Consider the following 26,598-nt stretch of genomic DNA (forward strand, 5'->3'; position numbering starts at 1 on the left):
TCCTCTGTAGCATCAGCCAGCAAGACAGGGCTTACTTAGGAAGTGAATAGTTAATTTTATTGAAACGTGAATGCAAATTGGAAAATCATACTGTGCAGTTTGGGTCATAATGGAATTTGAATGTAATAATCTAATTTGTTTTTGAATTTTCAGTTAGCGGTATGCACAATATCTCACAAATTGCAAATGAAATGCAAAGGCCAATTCATATGTCATTTTCAAGACCTTGCCCCATTTTATGTTTAATAATATTCAGATGCTAATTTGAATTTTAAAGCTGAAATGCAGTAAACAATGGCTACTTGCTCTCAGTGTATTTATGCAGCATTTAAATGATAATTAAAACTTTACCTCAGTAAATGATTTTGCATTTGAATTTTTATGTATTAGGCACATTCTCTGACAAATTGAAATTGAACAGGAAAAAAATACATTTACTTTTCAAAGACTTGGCCTTCCTTATGGTTAATATTCAAATGGTAATTTAAATTTATAAAAGATGAAAGCATTTGGTCCATTTACAATTAAATTTATGCATATTCTACCATTTCGGCACTAATATAAAATGGCAGTGGAAAATGCTTTTGCATTAAAATTTTTGTGGTCTATCAACCCATCAGTTATTTTCTCCAGTTTGCATTAATATTGTTCGCTCAAACACGACATAATTCCTGAGCCCAAGTAAGGGATTTCTGAGTCTGTCCTCATTCCTGATCCTGTCCCCATTCAGGCTAACATGAAAATTAACAGGGCTATAAAATGCATGCCTTTAAATACATCCAACACTGATATTAACTATTTATGCTTTGGAGGTCCTTTCCATCAATATATTCGGTATTTGTTAAGAATTCTGATTGGTTTGAAAAGAGACGGCGGCGTGCCATGAGTTCTCATATACAGTATAACAGCACTCCGGCATTTTACTGTTATACATTTCTACACTTTACAATAACTGCATTAACTGCCATGATCTATATTATAACTAGATAAATTCACACTGCGACAGTGCAAATGCGGACACATTTCTGAAAATGACATTGGAGTTAAATTATGAATGGTTGTCAGAAGAGGATGAGGGTGAGGAAAGGAGCCTGGATACAGCTGCTTTCCCACTGCCGACTGTGAGGCAGCACTGCCTCCCAGGTGTGGTTATGGTTACGTATGTGTGATTAGGATGGGGGTGAGGACATGCTGCATTATAGGCAACTTTTGGTCAAAGAAAGAAGGGTTGTCACAATACCAGAAATTTAGTAGTCGATACCAAAACCCTTGAATTCTCGATACCCGTTTCGATAACTGAAAAAAGAAAAAGAAAAGAAAAAATCCCAATTACTTCAACATATACTCCTTTATTAAAATCTGTTGAACATTCAAGTATTTAAACCTTTAAGTATTAAAAACGAACAGTAAATCAACTGTTTTTAAATAACAACTTTTTAGATTGCACTGAATTTCAACTGCAGTATCCAGCAGAGACATGAGAGAATTATGGAAATAATAAACAGACTTATACATAATTAGAAAAAGAAACAACTATTTAACAGGAAACGTCAATAGCACCGTTTGTATATTGGTTTTTGCAAATTTGTTATTATCCCCTGAACATCCGCCTCAAACGCAAAATCCTTTTATACAGGTCTCTTGCTGTGTTTCTTTTGGACAAGTCGAGACAGAGCTCTATCTTTCTCGTGTTTGTCTCCTCTTCAGTGTACAAGTCGTATGTATACTGCCCCCATCAGTTTTGGAAGAATATGTCACGGTCCGCTGAAGGCTAAATCTAAATAAATATTAACCCTCCTATTATGTTTGGGGTCAATTTGACCCCAGCCAATGTTTAATGTCTCTAAATAAATGATTAATATATATATATATATATATATATATATACATATTTAATGAGTGTTCCTAATGTAATGGGCACTACTGGGTAAACATGAAATCCACATGATGATATGTTTTCAGTGTCCTGTTCACACTTTGTAACGCATTGGTTATAAATAACAAAAATCTGTACTTAGAAATAATATAAAGCCATTAAAACACCCAAAATTAATATTTCTTTCCAATTTTAGATCAATCAGTGAGATTTTATGGTGATTTGAACATTTTTCCATTGTCGCATAATAGGAATACTGGATGTATAAGTGGGGGTGGTGGGGAGTTATGTTTTATTCAAAGGGCTATTTAGGTAATCAACAAAGAAACATAAAGCACCTGACACATAAACTTTGGCAACAATTTTAGTTATAATAATTTTGTGGAAGTTTAAACTGCAGGGGTCAAATTGACCCCAAACATAAAAGATGTTCAAAAATGTGAACATAACAGGAGGGTTAAATCTAAATAAAGACGTCCAGTACCTCTGATGCCATAGAAAAATGGGAACCATAGTACTGTTGGACTATTGGCATCAACTTGGTACTGAAGTAGCAGTTCTCATGACATCCATATAAGAAAGTACCATGAGTGGATACTGTGGTGCAAATCAAGGCAAACTTTCAGTCAGGAAACTCTTTTAGTTTTGTTCAGTTCAGTTGCTTGAATTCTCACAGAACTATTTGTGTTGGCAGAGTCAAGATATTGATTACACAAATAAATCATAGTGTGTTGTTGCTTATTACCATCACTTGATAAAGGGTGCTGTTTGTAGAACTGTTGTACAAAAGTAATTTCACTTGAGGTCATGTGGTTATACTGAATATCATCACGGCTGAGATGATATACAGTATAGCAGCTCTCTTTGTCATGTGATATTTCTTAAATCTTTACCATGGTTGTCATCAAAATATATTTTTAAAGTTCAGTAATGCTTTAAAATATATGTCCTCATCTTGTCATTTATATTTACATTATGTCAACCATTTGAAATGGATGATTGGCTTACAGGATCCAAAAATCCCATTCATTTTCATTATAGGATCTACATATCCAAAAGTTCCACAATGGCAGTAACACCTGAGAGGAAAAACTCAATAAAATTAACTACACACAGCCAATGTCATGAGCACTGCTATCTGATAATCTGTAAATATTGTTGTGACATTTGTTATATCAATACTGTATAATTAAGTTTATGCAGTTTATCTTATTTGTGTGTATACTGTGCATCTTTGTCAAAAGGCAGAATGGATGAAAACCACATAGTCTGGGTCCTCTCCAACCTTTTTTTTTTTTTTTTTTTGATTGGACAATGAAATACTTTCAGGAATGCTTAAAAACACTTGAGTGCCTTGGGGTTTAAAGGCCAATATTGACCTCTTATAGCTTTTCTGACTTTATTAGAATTTCATTGTTATCTGCAGGAAAGTGGTGGAACTCTTGTGTTTGTGCAGTGTATTGCATGATGTGGTTTCTTCTAAAAGGGCACATCACGTATTGGCAAGCAGTGTGAAAGAAACATTTGTTGTTGCTCAGCTTGTCAAGCAAGGGCAGAAAATAGACTTTAAACTGTCCAGCTGGCTCTGTTTGCTAAGGTTTATACCACGTAGACACAACATCCTGGGCTCAGGTTGAGCCTGGGACCCTTCTCACATGTAACCTGATCTTTCCTCCCTTCATTCCTGTTTTTACTGCAAACTGTCAAGTAAAGGAAACTGTTGTCAGTCTCTAATCAGCTTAGATTGCGTTTTTGGATTTAGTCATCGCATGCGTGTGTTTCACAAATAACACTGCTGGTCTCTCTACGTGTCTGTCTATAGGTAGCTTCCGTTACTCCTGTGACATCTGTGGCAAGAAGTATAAGTACTACAGCTGTTTTCAGGAGCACCGTGACCTGCATGCCGTTGATGGTAACTTGCCTCCAAGTTATTTTATATTTTCAAAATTCATCAAGGGAATTTGCTTGATTTTTTAAAAAATTTTATATTTACTGTATTTAATTATTTAATTAATTAATATGTCAGGCTACAAACTGCGAGGGTGCTGATCTGGAAACAACTAATGTTATCTGAAATATATATATATGTAAATGGTTACACTTACTCATATGAATCAAGTAATCAGTATGGAAGTTACTGAATACCTAAAATTCAATTCCCCACTGTCTTTCTCAGATCCATATGAACAGGTAGTGTTACCTGTGGATGACCTGAAAGAGGAGGAGCCAGTTGAACCCTATCAGAAAATTGGACCAAGTAAGACTGTTTGATATATGTATTTTGGACATATTTGGTTTAGAGTTTTTGGTTTAGTTGGCCTTTTTTTATACAAAATTCTTGGCACTGATGTTTGTAAAACTAAGACTGAATTATGTTGAAATACAAGAGCCTGATTTTCTTGAAATAATATGCCTTCTGAAAATATTTGACCCCCTTGACTTTTTCAGCACTTTATGGTTTTACAGCATAGTTGATCTAATTGACCTAAGCGGCCCTATCTTGTGCCACCCGCTATCCGCTGCCACTACCTGCTACCCGCAAATTGCGGATTTAGGAGCTTCCACTATCCCTAAACGGTATCTTGCGCCACCCGCTACCTGCTATCCGTTATGCCGACTCCGTTATTTGCGCCTGGAGGTGTGTCCGTGGGCGTGTTTCATGCGCTATCCCTAAAATTGCTATCTTGCGCACACTCTTTAGGGATGGCGGATAGTGGGTGGTCCTGACCATCCGCTATCCGCTATCCCTAAAGTTTGGGCTGTTAGGAGAGCGCGCCCAGGCGGCTTCAATGCGCGCCCCGACGGAGCCTCGCCACGCACACGGTCGGACTGATACCGGGACGCCGCCGGAATGGACTGAGTGTATTACTCATATAAACTGTTTAGAGGAAAGACTGTTTTAATTGGACACTTACGCCAGCACGTTTTATTGTTTTATCATAAGCCAGCAGCTGTGCTATATTTTTATTTTTAATATTTTATTTGCCCAATCTACCTTGTCAATAAATTAGTTTACACATAGTTCCACCTCTGCCTCTTGTGTGTCTGTGGTGTGGCCCGGGGATTTTACTCAATCAGTACAACCTTGTGACACGTCCACTTGGACACATGTGGCTCCACCTCCCGAATTAACTCGCCTATAATATAATATATAATATGTATATATATAAAACCAACTTGCTTTAGCCTCAGTAGAACCCCTGAGAAAATCTACCTCCCTCTCTCCATCGCGGGTTTAGGATTTAGGATTTAGGATAGCGCATCCTGCCCTTAAAGGCAATGGCACCTGGCACACTGATTGGTTTAACTGGCGTAACGCCCAAAACACGCCTATGCATAATATAGCGGGTAGCGCAGATGCTTTGCGGATAGCGGGAGGTGCACAAGATGGCAACTTTTACGGGGGAACGCCTCTTCCTAAATCCTAAATCCGCAAATAGCGGGTTTAGGGAGTCTGGCGCAAGATAGGGCCCAAGATGTCTGAGAATTTTTATATATGTATGTATGTATCTTTTTTTGACATTGATCTATCAATCTCTTATTTTTACAGATTAATTAAATTGTAAATCTGAAATGTTTTGGTTGCAGTGGCATCCCAGATTGAATAAAGGTGCATTCAGATTAATTTAATTGTCTTTGAGATGCCTTAAGTCTAATTGTGGCAACTTCAATTTATTAGAATTTTTTTGGGAGTGGAAGAACTTCGACTGGGGAGATGATTCATGGTGGAACAGAACAATGACCCTGCATATTTAGCTGCCTCAACACTGGAATCGCTTTAGAACAGCAGTCTGAAAGTCATTGAGAACTTGGATTCCCCAAATCTTGGAAATGTCTCCAAGACATCTAGTCAGACGCTTCCTACTGAACTTTTCTGAACAAATGCCTGAGCAAATTGACAGGGAATAAGAAGGCAGTCTGTTGAGCACAGACCTCCACTAAGGTCTGTGCTCAACAGACCTTAGTGGAGGTTAGTGCATTGAGACCACTAAGGTCTCAATGCAAAGTTATAGCCCCGTTCGTACTAATCCTCACCTCCTTTAGGCAGTGTTGGTGTCACATGACACACCTTATGATCAGTGTGTTTGTAAACTGTTGCCTAGTTTGTGCTTGGCCCTGACTTTTGTCACATCCCCTTAAGGACAGTTGGCCCGAAAAGTTGCTCACTTCTTTGTTTGTCAATGACCAATCTTCCCACCAAGTTTCATTCAAATCCATTCAGTACTTACTGGCTTATTCTGTTGGCAGGTGGACGGATGGGCAGACGGATGGACAGGGGCAAACACATAAACCTCTACCGAAATGTTCACCTCCTTGGCGGAGGTAGAAATTGACAAAAAAATCTCCAAATCCAGATGTCATAAGCTGAAAGACATGTATCTTAAAAAACTTGAAGATGTCATTATTGCTGAAGGTGATTCTACAGAGTATTGACTTGAGGTTGAATATTCTGGCTGCAACACCAGAAAATGCAGAAAAAGTCAAGGTGGTTGAATAATGTCTGACATGTTTGACCTCTCCATGCTTGTGCATTCCAAATTATGCTTACTGTGCACTCTGATCTTCAGCTAGAATGGATAATTGCGCTCTAACTAAAGATTCTAATTGTTGCATGTTATGTTCACATTGTACATTTGTTTAGTTTATATGAGGAAAATGAGGCTCTGTTGGTGTGTATCAATTGAGAGGAATGCAATTTGATAAAATATGCATTTATATCCCCGAAACAGCAGATATAGATTCGTGCTGGCAGCCACCACATCTGCTGCTGCAGGTCCTGGCTGTGAACACAATAACTTGAACACCTTTTAATTTTTTATTATTTTTTTTTTCCCCCCCAAATTTGCCCTACACATTCATGGCCCCTTGAGGAAGAACTCAATGATATTGGTGACCCCTTGACCTTTTGTCTATTGCTGCCTTTAGTCCAAACTTTGACTTTGTGAATGTGAAAACTCCATTAGTTGTTATTTGTTTTCAAATTTGCTTTAAAGGGACATAGTTAAGGGTCTCATTGAGGTTTGAGGTAGTTTCGGGGATATACTCTGCTGTCATTCACTGACTGCATCTGTCTAGAATGTTCCTTTTTCATGTTTTCACCTGAGTGCAGTTCATACAACAAATTAAATCTTTCCTTAACTGATGTCAAATGAGCAGGGTTTATAACTACCACAGTTTTAAAAGAAAAGTTTGTTTGCCTTTCTATTGTCTTTTCTCCAGAAACTGGGAGCTATGTGTGTGAGTTCTGTGGGAAACAGTACAAGTATTTCAATCCATACCAGGAACATGTTGCCCTTCACACACCAATGGGTAAGCATGTAACCAAGTGCACAATGAACCATATAGCCTTTAGTGATCTAGTTTTTAGCATGATAATGTTTTATCCGATATTTAAACTTTCCATTTCAGATTTTTGTAAAGTATAAAGCATAAGAGAAAATAATTTAAGGATTAAGCAGAGGGCCATTGAAATTAATTTTCACAAATGTAATGGTGTAGATGGCTGCTAAAAGTTTGCTTCCTTCTCTCTGTCAGCCCAAAATTAAACAGAGCAGCTGCTGATTCATGAGAAACTTCAGTCTTGCCATTACTATAGTCCAAAGGCCTGCATATTTTCCCACTGTCAGTGTTCCTCAATTGAATATCTGAGTTTCATAAATCCCAAGAAATACAAAACTCAGAATGTATTGCATTATTGTTTTCTTAAAAAATGGCTCATGTCGATGATCCTTGTTACACAACGTTCCTCTGTTTGACTATTTGGCTTCATGTCACAACTTTTTCCTCCTCGAAAATGCCAGTTATTTTTTTCTTTGCTCTCACCAGTGTAAACATAAACAACTCAAATCTCAAAATCAGTTTGATTCAGTATTCCCTGACAACAAAACAAAACAAAATGAAACACGTAAAAGCAATGTTTTGTAATATTGAAAGCTATAAATGACTATGGGCTATTTCTGCAAAATGCCACTGTAATTTAGACTGAAAAAGGAGATGGCATTCTTTTTATGACTGTCACCATGGGTCTTTCTCAGTAGATAATTCAGTTTTTGTAAACTCTTTGATAAATACAATTTTGTCAGAATCTCACTTAAACTATTGTTTTTGTTAGGATTCCTCTGTCATGACAGCCAAAAAATTGGAAAATTAGAGGGAGAAAATAATCTTCTTCGTCGTCCTCTTCTTTCAACTTTATCTGCTTCTCCAAAACTGTCTAGAGTCAGAGGTTAAGGCCCACAGCAACCAAGTTTGGGAGATAGGTGTGAAATCTGACCTATTAACCATCTAACCATCTAACAAACATTATACCAGGTGGCTATCTAGTGCTGTTATAACAACCAACTTTGTGTTTTGGCTATAATTTCTGAATCATACGCAGTAAAACATACAGTTATGTATTCACTGGATTCCTTGAGTCAGGCTGAGAGATAATTTTGTGTTGTGTTTTTCATCTTTAGTTTAGTTTTAGGTAGTGGGTATGCTAGTTTTAGTTTAATTTACTTTTTCAGATGCATAGTTTTAGTTTTTATTTGCTTTCAATTTTAGTTTTAATTTTTTTGTTTTGTGAGTTATTTGTAAGAGGCAGTATTTAAGAAAGCCAAAGCAGTATTCTGTAATACAGAATGGTTGGCCTCTTTATGTAAGGTTGAATGCATTTTAAAGTTTATGAGATTTTTTTCCATTGATAAGTGCTCCATGTATCTTACCATCACTGTTGATTGCAGTGTACTTGATCTTATCTGAAATGAACGAATGAATCTCTGGCCTTTGCTGATAACTAGTCTCACTGCACATTCCATGGCCAACTATTGGTTAACCAGAAGTGATCAACGGGTGTCCAGACTGCACACAAGGCATAGTATAATCTCGTGGCTCTGTCATGACAGCCAATGGCAAAATTAGAGGGAGAAAAAAATATTCCTACCTACTTTTCATTTTAGTTTATAATGATAACCTTGGTGCAGTGCACACACACTCTAGTTTGGATACCTGGGTCATTGGTAATGGGGATAAATAATAAGTTGGCACTGGTGGGATGATAACAATCTTACACGACCAACTAAATTTTCCAGATACCCTGCTTGGCCTACTCCACAATAAACGCATGATATAGCATAGGGAGGTTGGGCTAGCTTAATACTTCAACTTAATTACACTACATTGGTCTATAGGTAATTATGTTGTCATATTTATCAGGTAATTTGCTACAATAAATATTAATAATACCAAACAGAAAAATCTGAAAAATTGTTAACAAAAAATAGCCTGAATAATTATTTGTAAATAATGGATTCCAAAGAGTAAATTTGCTTTTACAAATAATGGCCAGTATAAACACAGGGACAAAACAAAAGCCAGAATAGAAATACATGAAGCTGTTCAGTCTCTCGACTGATCTGTCCTGCCAATAATATTAATCAGAGCAGATGAAGCAGCATGCTTTGCCAACATACAGGCTAGGTGCTACCGGCTCTTGTCGTGGCATTGACTGTGTGGTGATTTTCAGTGCCTTCAAAAAAATATGCCAGCCTTCTGGCCGTAAGTCCACACTAAGCCGGCGTTTTCCATCCGTAAAATCAGGGCTTTCCGACAGCACTCTTCCAAGGGTGTAAATTTGCCAACACAAGTTTGGAATTGTGAGGAAAATGGAGCTTTTTGAAAGCTGTGACGTTGGAGTGTCATGGGATCTAGGCTGTAGTCTAGTATTGAGCATGTGCAGGTCATATACGTATGCTTGCACGTGCTCGATGAGGGATTTTAAGCATTTTGAAGCATTTGAGCACTGGCAGCAGGCTTTTGGGAAACAGAGAAACGCCTAGATAGGTTCTGGATAGTTCTCAAGCTGAACTGAAAGAGTTTGAGTACTAGTATTATATGAACAAAACACTTATGAATCAAGGATGTGCCTGCAACTCAACAAAATGTTTTTTTTTTTGTTTTTTTTTTACATTGTTAGTCCTCTGTTGTTTTTGCTGTGAAGAATGTCAATATACACTGATTCTTGGGAATTTGGATAAAACAGATTTTAATTTTGAAAAAAAAAAAAGTATGTTAAATTACAAAATCTGAAGGTGTATCATTATAGGCCAAGGTCTTGGCTGTTCAGCAATGTACCGGTGCAACCTCCACATTTTGCATTTTTCTCATAAAATAGGTTTTTCCAGTTATTAGGCTACTTTGTTTTTGTCAACACCGTCACCGTAATGTTTTTTTTTTTTAATTTGAAAAACATATTTTTGTATTAAAGAGACTATTACTTTAATAACTCAACAGCACCAAAGAAACATATTGTAAACATATTCATTTAAAACCAATTTAACTGCCTCTGACGGTGGTGACACTAATCTGACAGTGGTGACAGTTGCCTCATTAAAACATACATTTCCAAAATTTATACCACTCAAGTCAATGGCTTCTTGCTTAACAACTTAATTTAACTATTTGGTATAAAAAAATAACAATCCTGAGCACTGTTATAAGCATTTTTCAGACTTCAGTCATCACCGTCAAACCTGACGGTGGTGACATCTGACGGTGGTGACAAAAACCTGCTCTTTCACATGATAAGCATGAGTTGTTCACATTAGCCAGCTTGTTTTCGCCCTGTTGCTACCTGCATCAGACCTCTTCTTAAAAAGTATACATTTATTCCATAATCTAATTTAATATTTTTTATACAGAAGTGACGGTGTTGACAATTTATGGTTGTGACAGTAGCAGTGTCCAAAAATATGAAGAGATTTAAGAGAAAATAGAAAACTTCCAGGAGCCTGAGTGGTCTTGAAGCATGCAGTAGAGCTGAAGGTTTGAAAAGGGGTCCTCAGGAATGTAATTGACCTTGTAGTTTTTTTATTATTATTTTTTAAATAAATATCTGACGGTGGTGACGAATATCTGGGACACATTTTGAGCAACCACAGAATAATAGTAAATATTGTTCAAAACCCATCGTTTGTAGTTTTTAATACATATCATGATGTACTCTTTCATGTGGTAAAGATATTATTCAGTGAAATTATTACTTTTTGTTGTTTTAATCAAGTTGAAATGATTATCTCCTATCCGAGGACAACTGGTTTTGTAGGGCATGGGCCAACATATAATCATTAAATTAATACAAATTAAAAATAAACCTATGAAAAAACCTTACAAATGTGCAAAGGACCCCCTGATTATGCCCTTGATTCTTTTTATTCATTAAAATGTTGTAAATTTCCAGCAGAAATAGCATTTTTCTTAGTGGGACATGATTTATCCAAATTCTCAAGAATCAGTGTATAGTCAGATTTGATGTGTAATTTTCAAATGATTCTGAGGTTCTCTCCTGTTGTAGGTCGCACCTTTGATTTGAAGTCACCACGGATACAGCAGCGTGGGAGCATAGACATCAGTAAATATGGTCACAGTCAAACTGGTACAGAGAAAAGTAAGCAACATTTAAAATCATTATCACTCCTGAGATGCCTCTGCTGTTACTGTCTGATGATAGTGGATAGTGGTTGTTGAGCAGTTTCTACTAATAACTCCAGGGTCAAAGCTGATTGACGTTTGATTGATTCTTATTGTTCATTTGACTGTAATGCACAGGTGAGAGGGAAGATTTACAGTGAACAATGAATAAGAAAGAGTGGGCTGGCTCCACATAATCCTTGTTGGAGAACCCTGTTGTTCGATCAGTGATAACTGCGCAAATTCAGTCAGTGAGAACTGCATAGATTAGAAGAAACAAACACCTTTATTTGGTGTTCACTGGTTGTTGATTTGTAAAAGAGTAGCAATGAGCAGATACATGCAATTGTAATGCATGTATCTAAACATTACATTAGTAGAACATACTCAGAATTTTTTTTTTTTTTAAATATCCTAGTCAGGGTTAGGTGTTAGGGTTATCAATAAAAATGAACTGATAAGCAAAACAAGAAATATCAAGCTGAACACACGATGTTCTCCAGCTCTACACCAACTTGGCAAAGAAAACATTTTAGCTGTTGAATGGAGAGACAGTCTGATTTGCACCTACTCAAAAGGCAGGAAACATAATAATTTATTTTATTTTTATTTTTTTTTACACAACTATGCAAAACAGAACAGACTATGATAACCAGTCGTAGCACAGAGATGATTAGGATTCACTCAGTAGTTTAGGTTGTAGCATAAATCACTGGACAGTATTTTCTCTACCATGGCTAAGAGACTTAACATGGCTTTTTGGAATAAGCAAAATTATTTATTTTGGTAGCGTGAAAAGTGTGAATTAGTCAGCTTGCTAGTAAGATTACTCATATCTGGCTGCGTATTTGGTTGTAGTCTAAACATTGTGCTACAGTGCACATTGCACAGGTTAGCTTGGAGCCAGACATGCAATCCTTCCAGTAACCCATCTTTCACGAGTCAGGAGAGTGAGTGCATTTGCCCCTGTTACTTGCTAGGCGTATGCTTGTGGCACGTGTGCAATTGGCAGCTCAGTGTACTCCACTCACTAACAGCTCTTCTTGTTAACAAATCTGCTCATTTATTGAAAGGCTGCTTGTAGCACTGAAAAGCCGTGAACACACGTTTGGCACAAAATGTCTTGACTCACAGTTCCTTATGAAGAGTCAAGTGACAAATGAATCTTTCATGGATCCTCCATCAGCAGTTGTTATCCATCCTTCACAATTTTCCATAGTCAGAAAGACCTTGTTTGTTTTAGTAATGTTCAATATGGACTGAGTTTTAATGTGTTGGGTATGAGCACCTTCCTCTTCTGTGATACAGTGTGTTTGTCTTGTGATAAGGACTGTTTGCTATTCAGCTTTGCATTTCATGTCATCCACACCAGGGTAGTGATACCTGCAAGAGCACATATCAACTAATGCAGCCGAATGCAACCATCTGCATGAGTTCGCTTGCATTTTCTTAGGTCAAGGAACAATGTGAGCTTTTCTTCTGTTTAGAATTGTTTCGTGATTGGCCTTTGCCATAATTATGTTCAGAATAATGTGTTGCAGATTTTCACGGTTCAGTAGTTTCACTTGACATAATGTCAAAGTTTTTGACTGACTTGAGGGTTTTGTTGACTGACTTGCAGACATCAGTTTCTAGCCAGGGATGAGGGATGAGTGTGCCAGTCTTGTAATCAATGTCATGCATTGTTGTACTTGTGCTCCATCACTTTGTGTTTTGAGCTCTAATGAGTCGGACAACCCTGTTGCCTGAGAAAGTAATATCTGATAATAGCAAAGTCTTATAGCAAAATTTAAAGGTTTGTGGGGTAATAACAACTGTGCTTATATTTATCCTAAGTACCATGCACAAAAAGTTAGCCTGTATTCAGCTCATTGAATTAATATTTATAATAATAAATGTTAATTTATTGACCTATATGAATGTGATAGGTTCAAGTCTTTCTAAGCTCTTGCTGTGCCTTCTTCAGAGCCCCTTTTTTCAGCCTGCATTGTGAAGGGCTTAGGTTATAGTGCTGTAGATCCTGAGGGCTCACTGTGTTCATTTTCTCGCTAGATGGAATTTGTCATGGGCAGGTTGAGGTTATAGCTACAAGTTTAGTCATGGTCAATCCAATAATCAAGTCATTGGCACAGAACGGGCTGTATTGTTTGTCATCATAGCAAACAGTTCGCTCAGATCTGGCTGTCAGTCTCCCAGGACCTCTTTGAGCGGATAAACCAAGCTTTCCTTTTTGTGGTCTTCAGGGATGCAAGTGGTTTCCATCTACCTTAACAGCAGTTACCATTCTGAGATGATAACTCATGATTGGGGATTCATCAGGAGTCATATCTGTTCTTCACCACATGTTGGTAGTTATAATAATGGCTTTCCAAAATTGAAAACTGAGCCTTACCTGTCTGTGGTTAAGTGATTATACAGCTTGGGGAGCAACTTCCAACATGCTAATGGCCAAGTGTTTTGATCATATTTGTGAATGAGCGCTTGCCTTACGTACTAAAAGAAACCATGTAGTAATCATTTTAGTGTCCACACTATTCTGTGCTGTCCCGGTGGTTTGTGGTGGAGTTTGCAAATGCCCATTAGTGACAATTGCCTGTGTGTGTGTAGTCCCCTTTCACTGCAGCACCTGTCTGTGCTGCAGATGTTTTTTTTAGCACTTTTAGCACACATGTCAATTTGATATTTTGAATGTATGTGTCTCCTTATTGCCAGCACTGTCCTCATATGGTGCTTCCAAATATTTAGGCTCCCCATTAGTGGATAGAAACCTTTTTTTTTCCCGTACCGATGCAGATTATTCATTTATTTATTTATTTATTCATTCATTCATTCATTTATTTTTCTGTTCTATTGTTGTGCCAGGCCTCATCGCCATAAGTGTATTGGCAGAGGTTAGCATTGCTTATGTGGGATGAGGATGCATTATAATTGACAGCAAATTCCACAGTGGTAAACAGAGGTGTAGTTGGTGTGCAAGAAAAATAAAATTGGTCCAAAAGTCAGCACAGATTAATGCTGAAAAAACATCATACCAGCTTAAGCCAAGTAAACATGAACCTCCAAATTAGAAACCAGCTAAATTGAATTTTATGATTTCTTCAAGATCTAAAATCTTGATCTGCTGAGGTGGAGAACTAGTCTGCTCCACAGGGAATGAACTGGCATTGGCCACAGATCACTCTCTCTAGCTGTGGGTTTTACATATTGCTGACTTTGTTAAAGTTTACTGTAAAGGGGGTATAAGGGTCCATTTTCAGGCCAGGTCACCTACTGTAAGTGTCTGTTGTGTGTGGCAATCCTGCTGGAGCGTAACGGCTTCAGTGGGTAATGGAACACTTTGAGCGATAATGCACTGAGAATATTTCGCCTTCTTTTGGTTTCTGTTGTGTGGGGCCTAAACCACAAATTAAAATTATTCTGTTTGACAAGATGTGCCCCTTCATACACAGATCATCATTTTGCTTATGTCAACCACACTGTCAGCTTTATTATATGGGCTCTTTTCTTATTTAACTCCGAATTCCTTTAATGTTTTTCTTCTAACAAAAAAGTATAGCAAAAGGAAAATGAGTTTAACGTTTCCAGATTCATGTTTTTCATAGTTATGGAAACATTTTACACACATTACAAACATTTTAATGCAGATTGATGATAATAATATTGCTCACATTGGATGATGTTACTATGCAATATTGCCTTACAGCAGTAGGCCTAGTTAACATTATTGTTTAACCCCCACTGCGTTATTATGAAACCTACATGAGTTTTGGGCAAAATACATCCACAGGGTTAAGTCTTTGGGTGTGTTTGGGCTTATGCTTAGAGTGTTTTAGTGAATGGTCAACAGGCCAACAAATTTTATAACCAGCAACAGTGCTGATGGGCGTATCTTGCCCTCTCTGGTGGGATCCATAATAACTTTATGTACATGTTTTTAAAAATGTAATTTAGCTCATTGATTTCCTGCTGAACTCTTGTTGATATTTAGAATGAGTAGGATGTGTAAGTTGCAAAGTTAGGCCGACGCCCAGAAGAGTCCTGGGCTCAGTCTATACATGTTTTTTTTTTTTTTTTTTTTTTTTTCTTTCTTTAAGGAAAATCATACTCATTCTGCCTTGTACTTATGTATCAATTGAGATTCTTTTGAATATCTATCAGGGACTATCCAAAGAAAGTATTAACCTTTCTTCCCTTAACTATCTCAAATCAGTCCCTTTTCTTTGTTTTCTCCTAACTGTGGTATCTTGTGGTACATGATCACCCCCCACCCCCCTTCCATCTTTGTGCTGAGGAGCAGCCTGCCATAAAGAACTATTTAAAGCATGGCACACACTCACATCCTAGAAGTGGGTCAAAAAGATGGAATGAAGAGGAGGAATTAGGCCCATTTTCAAATGTAATATGAACATTTGGATCCTTTATCAAGGCTGTTAGTGTGATGGATGTGTAATGACGCAAGCTAAGATGAAATGCAAATTGCATGTCATTGATATTGCTCCAGCTTGACTGTTGAGTGCAGTTTCATATTTTGAATACATAATAAGTGTTGCTGGGTGTATTTTTGTTGTTAAGAATGAGTGTGTCACTTATTGTTTCTACTGTATTGTTGTTTATAGACAGTCCTTTCAGTCGGAAAATGGAGAGTGCGATGCAGTCTAGCCTGGTTGACACAAACAGCTCGCAGAATTCAAGTGGTGAGCACTGAGGCACTTCTTATTTTATGTGGGTTTGTGCGTGTGTCTGTATGTGTGTGTGTGTGTGTGTGTAAATGTATCATTTCTGCTCCCGCAGTAAAAAAAATTATTTTCAGCTCTGCTACTCTGCAAGTATATCACTTGTGAATGTCAATAAACATGGTGAAGGCATTTCCTTTGACAATTTTGCTACTGATGTGTGGTTTGAAAACGCATATGGACGGGTAGAGGAGTATGGCATGTTAGGTATTTTTGACCTACCTTACATCATTTGTTTCTATATAAAACCTTGGTCCAACAAATTTCAGATACTAAGTATATAAAACCTAAAGTGATGAAACAAGGTGATTTTTTTTTGAATGGGCTGATTTGGGCTCTATTTTGTTTGCACCAACCTGACAACTCTTACACACACTCATGTATATCAGTGTGCCCACAATGTTTTTGGGGATATTGGTGATCTGGTGTTGAAAATATTCACCAGTCACTATGTTTTGTGTTACTATATAAAAAAACAAGTGGGCAGTACTTGATTTTGCACCATCCACGATTATCAAAATTGCTTATAGGGCTTGCCATTTTCTGTGGCAAATCATGGAAATCTACAGCAAGCACTGCAAAGCATTCTTAGTTACATAAAATGAAAAGATAAAAAACACATGAAGCGCTAAAGGCACTGATTGGATAAACAAGGGAAAAGAGCAATGCATCTAGAGTTTGTGCTTGTACTTCCAACAGCAGAGCAGAGTCTTACTCTGCTCTTGTTCTCTTGCCCACAGGAACTCCAAGCCCTCTGGTGGCCAGCTCCTTCTCTACATCACAGAGTAAGTCCAACCCCACCCACCTGCTCAAAACAATAATTTGCATACCCTTTTCCATGTCACCTTTTTTTTCTTGTTTTGCCATCATGTTTTTATTAGTCTCTGTTTCTGTTCAGTGCAACAATTTTCTCTATAATTTATCATGGATGTATTTGCAGCATTTAGCTTAATTATGGCAGGAACAGTTCTGAACAGACTGGGTAACATTAGGTGCATTATGTCTGCATAGTTCTTAGGTATATGGTTGGCTCGGTTATGACTCACTACTCAAAATTTGCTGACTCATACTCTAAGACATTCTCTCTTTTTTGTCTCAGGGGAGTAAAATTGTTGGAAAAGCTGCTGACAGACATCAAAAAATCTTTTTTTTTTTTTTTTTTTTTGAAAATCTGTAAACGGTTTTCTATCTCCAACTGTACAGAAAAAAAAACAAACACAAACAACCCCCTAATGTTTCATATCTTTATTCTGCTACCAAACCAAAAGTGCAAAGAGAATATCTTCTTGCTATAGATAACCAGTGGAAAGAGTTTATCATCTTAATGGACTCATATACCAATGTTGAGACATGCAGAGATGTGGGTAGTTGTTAGCTGTTAGTTGTTTTTTTTTTTTTTTCCCCCGTAGCCAAGGATTTAGATTTAAATGTAAATATCTTGTTATAGTTTCCTAGATCAAGTGTAACCCAGGGTCAAAAGCTAAACAGGTACACAGATGGTTTGCATGTTTGTAGAGTGCCTTTGACAAAGAGTCAACCCTCTTCTGGGCCTTGTGATTTTCTAGAACCCTACACGTGTGGCGCCTGTGGCATCCAGTTCCAGTTCTACAACAATCTGCTGGAGCACATGCAGTCCCACGCTGGTGAGTCCACTGCACATAGAAGCATGTTAAGCTAGATAGGGCTAGTACAGAACCTATGCAGACATACAACAGCACATAGCCTCCTATTTTTGTTTTTTGAAGTGCAGGTGTTTTATACAATTATTATTCACTACATCAGGAAATTAGTTTCAAGTTCCAATAGGGAAGCACTGAGTTATGCATGTTCACTCCAAAAATGTACACTCTTTGTTTATTATTATTTATTATTGGAGGTGGCTATCCTCTGAAGATCCTCCTTGAGAAACACTTCAGCAGCATTTACACTTATGCCAACAGCTGTCACCATCATTGATAAATCATAATGAGGGTTTTCTTTTTGTGTCATCCTTTGGTGCTGGCTTTCAAAATTATTGCTAAGAGACGAGCCATGTTTTATGCCTTATCTTGCAATGATTGTAGCTGATCTGTGACAAGTTAAGCATCTCTTGACCGACTGAATAATACAGTGCTGCCATGTGATACAAGAGCAAGTAAATGGGTGACAATGTTGGTTTGCTGCCTCTTAGAGTTTCTAACTAAGTTTTTGTTAAGAATTCCAACGCTGAGTTAATAATTTACTGAAAGTTTTTCCCTCAGCATGCTTTCACATGTGGTTTTGATAGCACAGTTAAAATATTTTAGAGAAGACAGAGGCATAGAGAGCAAAGTGTAGGAGTGAATTTTCATCTTTTCTTTGGTTGACAAGTTTTTTTTCTTTTATGAAATCTTATGTTTTTATCTCTAATTTGATTACATTTTCTTCCATTCATAACATTTGACATATACTTTGCCTGCCAAAACCTTACAGCATCGTCACCTGTGCCTCATGTTTCATTGTTGTGTCAACACAGCGGACAATGAGAACCACACGAAGGGGGATTCTCCAAAACCTTCCCCAGCCTCTGGTTCTCAGGAGCAGCTATGGAGAGGCTCCCAGCCCCAGGCTCAAGCTCATTCCTCAGTTCAGCTACAAGTCCAGCCTCATGGTCACCCTCAGAGAAACCACACCCTTAGCCGTAAGTACTGTTGTGAACTTAAGAGATCTCAAAATGTGTGACTGCTGCTTCAGATTTGCTTCAACATCAAGAAAAACAGTTCCCTGTTCTGTCTTAGCTGTTAGGTCGTAAACAATCAGGACACACAAGTATTCTCTGTTTTTGGTTGGAAGTGCAGTCTCATACCGAGTTTGGGATGTTTTTGTGTTATCTGTCTATCTATCTATCTATCTATCTATCTATTTATCTCATTTAAATTCATGTTATACATTTCAGTGAAAAACAGTTAAATTTGAGGTCTGTAACACTAGCAGAGTATTAATCCAAACAAATGTTGAGGAAATTGAAAGTGTACTAGAGCTCAAAATAGCACATATTTAAGTCTTAAACTGTTCAGTTATATTTATTAATTTTCTCACCTTAAATTTTATAACAGGTAAAATATCTATCTATCTATCTATCTATCTATCTATCTATCTATATCTATCTCTCTCTCTCTTTATATGTGTATGTGTTTATATGTATATTTATATATGTATATTATATGTATACACACACACACACACACACACATATATATAGATATAGATATCTATATATCTATAGATATATATATATAGATATCTATATCTATATCTATAGATATATAGATATAGATATCTATAGATATATAGATATATATATATATAGAGAGAGAGAGAGAGAGAGAGAGAGAGAGAGATATTCGTGTGTGTGTCTGTGTGTGTGAATTAAAAAAATTTTTAAAAAAAATAAATAAATAAACCTGTACCCTCAGTGGGATTGTGGAGCAAAAGAACGAAACAGTGCATTTCTATACTCCAGCAGGCGTCAATATATCCAATATATATCACAGAAACTAAAGTGCAGATTGAAGCTACATAAAAACAACAAATTTGTGGCTTTACAACTACATATTTAGAAGCTGTTGTACGGCTTGACCACTTGTCAGTAGTAGTAGCGAAAACTAGGGCTGTAGTCTGTTAGTTGACTGGTCGATTTATTGGTCGATACGTTCTTGGTCGACCAAAATCTGATTATTTGCCTTGTTCATTTTATCAGGAGTAAAGCACTAAGTGCTAATGGGGGTGTTTTCAGAACACCCTGTTTCACAGGTAACAGTCTGTCTTCAGAACACCGCCCTTGTTTTCACAATTTTGAATTAGCCCAAGCCACTGGCAGAGACAGATAGGTAGGCCGGTATGTTCTGAATTGAAGAAAAAATTAGGCCTGGTTTTCCGAATATTTGCTTAATTAAGAACGCTTAATGAACATTTAGTTCTCTACCATGTCAAAGACGTCCGTGTGGCAGCATTTTACCAAAATAGATGGAAAAAAAGTCGAATGCAATCTTTGCAAACAACAGTTTGCGTATCACAGCTCAATGACCAACATGGCATATCACCTAAAAATGGTTAGCTAACATGTCTGTGTTAGGTTGCTCTGTCAGTTTTGAGTATAAACATATCAGAACTGGCATATTTCAAAGTTTTAGTCTAATAATCGTCTTATAACTGCAGGCGCACACACCCGCGACGACAGCAGCTTGACATAGTACTATTTTCGGAAACCATAGGCTATGATATTGCGTAGGTGCACGTGATGCAACGCTGTCAGAGCCGACCGACTTGAGTGTGTCATTCAGTGCAAAATAATTAGGTCAAAACGATTTAATATACTGCAAATACTAGTTTATGTTTATTTATAATTCATTTAGGCGGACAAGGTTACCAGCTAGGCTACTGCCCAGTTAATTAATCTAAAAATAGTAACCTTTTTATTATTATTATTATTATTATTATTACTTGTATTCCCACCGACCCCCGATTAGTCGACTTTTGGTCAAAATTTCAGGACTTTAGTAGACCAAGATTTTCTTTGGTTGACTACAGCCCTAGCGAAAACCTCCGCCATTTTCAGTACCATTGCGAATCTCTGCTTGCATTTTGTGGCAGGGCAACCTGTCTAAACTAGGTGTGACAGGGCATGCTCTACCACTTGTCCAGTGTATTTATCAGAGTCGTAAACCCAGACTTTCTCTGTGAACTGTTTTATAGCCTGAGTAATTTTCCTGTGCCATTTTGAATTACGTTCATATGGAGTTATGCTTTCAAACATTTCAGTAATCAGTAATCCCTGTCAGGTGGTGTTTAGCTTACTTGACACACTGATGGGGGGAATTTTAGCCATGCAACTCTTGTACATGGCTTTGTAGTGTTTTTAAAAATAAGTAGTGTCGCCCCAAGAGATAGTAACAGTAGCAAGACATGTTCTGCACAATACTTGACGCTGCGCAGTATCTTCTTTTTTAAAGCCAAAATAGTTCCACACAGCTGACTTACTGCTCCTTTGTGACACAGAATTTTCCACAGTGTCAGATCAGTAACACCATCAGGTGTTACTGATGGTTGCCAAGGCAAAGTAGTTGCTATGGTGTTCTGGGTGGTTGCTAGGTTGCTGCTAAGAGGTTACTATGGTGTTCCTGATGGTTGCTATGGCGTTGCTAGGCAGTTGCTATGGTGTTCTGGGTGGTTGCTAGGGTGTTGCTAGGTGGTTACTATGGTGTTCCTGATGGTTGCTAGGGCGTTGCTAGGCAGCTGCCATGGTGTTCTGGGTTGTTGCTAGTCGGTTGCTATGGTGTTCATGATGGTTGCTAAGGTGATGCTAGGCAGTTGCTCTGATGCTCTGGATGGTTGCTATGGTATTTGCAGTGGTTGCTATGGAGTTGCTAGGGTGTTTGGGGTGATTGCTAGGGACTGGCTCTGGTGTTTGGGGCAAAGGCTGCGATGTAGTGGCAGCAGTGCTAGTGGCCACTGAGACAGAACAGCAGAGTAACAGAGGCATTCAGGGACATTTGGAAATTCTAGAGTCAAATGGAAAATGGTTTGAAATTTACACTGAAAAGTAAATATTTATAGACATAGATGAATGTGTGTTTCATAGCCAGTGATGAAAGACATACTTTGATCTTCTGCTAAAATAAAAGTCATACCCTGCACTATAGAAATATCTAGCCTCCAAATATCCACATAGCACAAAAAGAACACAGAAATCAAAATTACAGAAACCTTAAATGCAATTGTATGGGTCATCTAGCCAGTGACAGGCAGGTCTGTCACTTTCTGCCCAGTGACAGAAGTAATGTTCTAGAAAGTTCACAGCATGAGTGACAGTGTTGGTTGTGAGATATTAACCTCTAAGTAATGGTCAAACAAATGCTTATTAATCAATGACAGTAACTGAAAACAAAATAACTGAAAACAACAGTAACTGACAGTAACTGAAAACAAAATGAAAACCTGCAGCCAAGAGGCTGCAGGTTCCAATGCAGGTCATTCCAACTGAAAACTCCGCCAGGTGATTTCACTGATCACCCCACCTCCAAGCAGAGAGAAGGGAGTAATCATTGAAATCACCTGGTGGAGTTTTCAGTTGGAATGAAAACCTGCAGCCTCTCGGCCCTCCATGGCATCAGTTTGACACCCCTGCTGTACAGCATGAGAATTATGACCAAACTCTAAAAAAAAAAAAAAATACGCCACTTTGAAAGATCATGCATGTTCATAATTACTATCTATCTATCTGTCTGTCTGTCTGTCTGTCTGTCTGTCTAATGCTGCATATGGGTTTGTTCACATCATCTGAAGAATCACCACAGACCAATTAAATATAAATGTTAGCCTACAGTTTGTTGGCATTAAGGGCATAAATTACTCTCACTCTCTCCCCCTCTCTCTCTATCTATCTCTCTTACTCTCTCTCTCTCTCTCACACACACACACACACACACACACACACACATACGGCATAGGGGCAACAGCATTGAACAGTGGGGTTTAGAATAAGTGTAAATGTCTATTTATTGACAAAATAAATTATTTTTTTAAATAAAAAAAATACTTGTCTTGAGAGTGGTCTCAAAGAGGAGACATGCACTCACATCTATTAAAATTTACTTCAGGTGCACGATCAAAAAGACTTAATTGAGAAGAAGATCTGCACACTGTACAGCTCCAAATAATTTATTATTGAGAGCAGATTCCATGTTCATGGAGAAAATTAATATTTATATCCAAATCAAGCGTTTTTCTGGCGTGTGCAACTGTTACGTCCAAATCTACACGCTCTCCAACCAGACGTTATTTTGATGTTACAGATACACCGAAGACAAATTTGATAATACCAATCCTGTCTGTTTTACGCTCAGATTTGATCTTATACTGCTTTGATAAATGTTTGTGATTCTCTGTTCCTTGAAGTCATAGCACATAAATGTGATAAACTGCGCTAATGATTTAGCAAAGGAAAGTGTTTCTGTAACACTATTTCTCTTCTCCAGCTGGCAGCAGACACAAGCTTGCTAAGTGAAATTAATTCATATTGCAGGACAGAGCAAGAACACTGGATTTAATCTTTTCAGTGAACCATGCAGTACAGTGTTTTGGTATTTTCAATCCTGTTACTCATTAAAAAGTATCATGAAGACTGTGGTACTGAGAAGCAATTTGCATATTTTTTGACATAAATACAGTTCTTACCTGCAAAAGGTATAGACTAGGCTTGTCGCGATATGCGATAAGTCGGTTAATTGCACGGTATATTTAAATGAAGACAGTAACTTTTCTGACTGCGATTAATTGCCACATTCATGGGTGCTTGTTTTCCTTGTCTCTCTCTAAAAAATGATCTGAAATGATGAAAGTTCTGGAGATGTGCATTTGTGCTAATCTTTGCTCTTGCTCTTTCTCCCTGTTTGCTTACAGAGAATAATGGACTACCTGAGAAGGAGCGGCAACAGGTGGCTGAGCGCCTCCTGCGGGTAATGTGTTCAGATCTGAGCATGCTCAATGTGCTCAACAGTAAGGACTTCCTCAAGCTGGCGCAAACTCTGGTTGATACGGGGGCTCGTCACGGTGCCTATTCCACCCGTGATGCCCTTGGCAACATGAGTGCCTTGGCCCTGCGGCAGCTGCCTCGCATGTACAACCAGGTCAAGGTCAAGGTCACTTGTGCCCTAGGGTCCAATGCCTCACTTGGCATTGCTGTCACCTGCCACTCCCAGACATCGGGTCCAGATGCGTGTTATGTGCTGACAGCCTACCAGGTGGAGGGATCAAGACTGAAGCGCTATGTGCTAGGTGTCAGGGAGGCTGAGCTAAGAGAAGGACCAGAGCAGGTGCACCACTGGGTGCAGAATGTGCTGTCTGAGTTTGTGATGTCAGATATCCGTACAGTGTATGTGTCAGAGCCCAGGGTGTGGGCAGCAGGACTTGGGGGATTACCACTGGGAGGGGGTGGGCGTGGGAGGATATGTTTGCGGTGTGCAGGGTGTTCCCTTGGTGCAGTCGTCCAGGCTGTCCTTGGGAAACGCAGCCTCCAGGCACGGGGCCTCCATGAGTTGGCAGAGCTTCTGTCAACATGCCGAGATATTGCCTCCTCCACCAGCCTGGCCCTTCGTGAGGAACCCTCTACCAACACATCCACAAACACAGCAGAGGAGGGTACACCAGGCACTGCTGCCCAGTGCCCCACACCTCCATGCTGGGATCGTATGGCTGAAGCCCTTCTACAGGTACACGCTCACTTTGAACAGATTTGTGAGGCTTATGGACGCAGTAAGGCCACAGCTCCCCTACTCCAAGGTCTTAATAAGCACCTTCTCGGGACACTGGCATGTCTGCTGGCACCTCTACGCTTGGCAGCTCTGGAGCTAAGCAGCCAGAGAAGGCCAACTCTTCAGCAGGTGCTGCCAGTCTACCTGCGTCTGGAGAAGCTCTTCACATCCAAAGCTGGGGAGGCTGGAACTGGTACTGCCAGCAAACTCTGCCATTACTTTCTGGAAGCACTCAAGGAAAACTTCAAGGTATTAAAGTGGTTTTCAGTTATGTTTAGTCATTAATAGGTTAGTTACATAATTGGATCTAACCTCAGAACTTCAGTCAAAATATTGCATTTGCTTCATAATATTCCACTTGTTTCATTCTGTAAGGATTTCTTAATGTCAAACGAATGCATGTCCAGAATTATTTTAAAATAGGAAGTAATGTCCATTGTGGAAAATGTTTCTCTGTAGGTGGAGCGAGCCCACCAAGTGGCCATGGTCCTGGACCCCCAGCTAAAGCTGCGCTCAGTGCCAGCCTACCAGCATGAGGACATCATCACCCGTGCATGTGAAATGGCCACTGAAACTCGGGATGGAGGTATGAGCGCTGGCGGAGGATCAGGAAGTGAAGAACGGGATGCTGATGGCCCTCCGACCCCTAAAAGAAGCCGCATGGATGGGGGTGGAAACAATGGTGGAAACTCCAGGGGAAACACGTCATCTTGCACAGTATCTGGCAATGATGAGAGTCAGAGCCAAGTTAGACAAGAGATTTTTCAGTACCTGGCTGAGCCTGTTCTCCAGGGGACACCTGACCTCTTCCAGTACTGGAGCTCAGCTGTTGGTGACAAGTTCCCGCGACTAGCACGCCTGGCACTGTGGCTACTCGCAGTGCCTGCTGTGGGCGTACGCAGTGAATGCATGACTGTGTGTGAGCAGAGCTTGGCTATGAAGAGGAGACAGCAGGTAACTGCCGAGGAGATGAACAAACTTATTTTCCTTCGATCCAATATGGGCTAGAAGAGAAAGACCCAGCCAATCCTAACCAAACATTCACCTCCAACCAATGACTCAAGACTATTTATATTTATATAGGTTTTAGACCAACTGTAAACATAAATACATATGGACATTAAGTAATTCTTGAGACAAATATTTACAGGAAAATGCAAATTGTAGAGGTTGCAAACATCCATAAAACAATAAGGCTAGTTAAATACTGTATGTGGGGAGGGATAGTAATTAAGTACTGCAGACCGGATTTAGGGGTGGAACGAAATTGTCCTGTTTGGTACGCCACGCTCGGTTTGGAATGTGAGCAGGATGTCTTTCAGTCTGATTATGGCCAGTGATATGAATATCTCCAGGATAATAACTGAGCTGCTCGCAGGGCATATGTTATGACTTTGATACCATGGCAGCATGGGCATGTAAAGTCACATGTCACTGCTTGAATTTACTGCCATACAACATTTAGTTATTTTTTTTTATTATTATTTTATTTTACTATCAATACTATAATTATTTTTTTAAATGTTCTATAAAAATTCTACCAGATATATTTGGCCCTGAGGGACTTGGCAGGAAATCATACATCTGGTAGAGATATATTTTTTACTGGTGTGTGGCAGCAAATTCTTGCAGTGCCATACACTGCCATACACCACTGAAAATTAGAACTGAACAAAATATGTGATAATTGGTCATAAGGAGTAAGCAGATAGCGGGACAAAATAAGTGCAACGAATTTGGTGCTATAGTACATTTATTTGTTTCAAAATATAGATTCTATTCATGTACATACACACTGACACATCTTAAATTTAATCACAACCCAGCAAAAAGCGGGAGGTCAAAGCTGGGCTTGACAATAAACTGTCACAAAAGTAGCCTAATAGCCTAGGTTGAAAATATTTCAGGAAACATTAAATTAGGCTACATTTAGGTACAACACATACTTTAAATTTAGTGAACACACCTCCAGGGACCATCCACTTGTGAAGCTGGCATCAGAGGTGCATGCAGAGGGAGGCACAAAGGATGCACAAAGTTCCACTTTAAGTTCTCTTTTTTTTTTTCTTTGCATAAAGCAGATCACACATTAAATGCAGCCTCTCTGTCCAGTTATGGAAAATTACCGTCAAATAGTTACTAAATTAGCATTTTTTAAAAAGTGAAAAGTAAAATAAAATGCAGCCTCCTCAAATATTATGGTGAGTCAAGACTCCAGGTTGCACCGAGTAGTGACGTAGGCATGTGTGGAGATATGTGCACTTTGTAG

At 38.6% G+C, this 26,598-nt stretch overlaps 1 protein-coding gene across 1 annotated transcript in view; it reads left to right on the forward strand.

Annotated features, from left to right (window-relative positions):
* The window catches only part of znf618 (zinc finger protein 618), a 48,161-nt gene extending 21,817 nt beyond the window's left edge, over window positions 1-26,344 (forward strand). Inside the window, exons 5-14 of the mRNA XM_030064592.1 lie at window positions 3,699-3,788; window positions 4,053-4,133; window positions 7,097-7,186; window positions 11,211-11,303; window positions 15,943-16,020; window positions 16,800-16,844; window positions 17,625-17,702; window positions 18,554-18,718; window positions 23,479-24,578; window positions 24,789-26,344. Of these exons, the coding sequence (XP_029920452.1) occupies window positions 3,699-3,788; window positions 4,053-4,133; window positions 7,097-7,186; window positions 11,211-11,303; window positions 15,943-16,020; window positions 16,800-16,844; window positions 17,625-17,702; window positions 18,554-18,718; window positions 23,479-24,578; window positions 24,789-25,337 (2,369 nt within the window). The 3' untranslated portion in view covers window positions 25,338-26,344. The remainder of the gene's footprint in view (window positions 1-3,698; window positions 3,789-4,052; window positions 4,134-7,096; window positions 7,187-11,210; window positions 11,304-15,942; window positions 16,021-16,799; window positions 16,845-17,624; window positions 17,703-18,553; window positions 18,719-23,478; window positions 24,579-24,788) is intronic.
* Window positions 26,345-26,598: the final 254 nt, after the last annotated feature.

Source organism: Myripristis murdjan, chromosome 12 (genome assembly GCF_902150065.1).
Source record: "Myripristis murdjan chromosome 12, fMyrMur1.1, whole genome shotgun sequence".
NCBI lineage: Eukaryota > Metazoa > Chordata > Actinopteri > Holocentriformes > Holocentridae > Myripristis > Myripristis murdjan.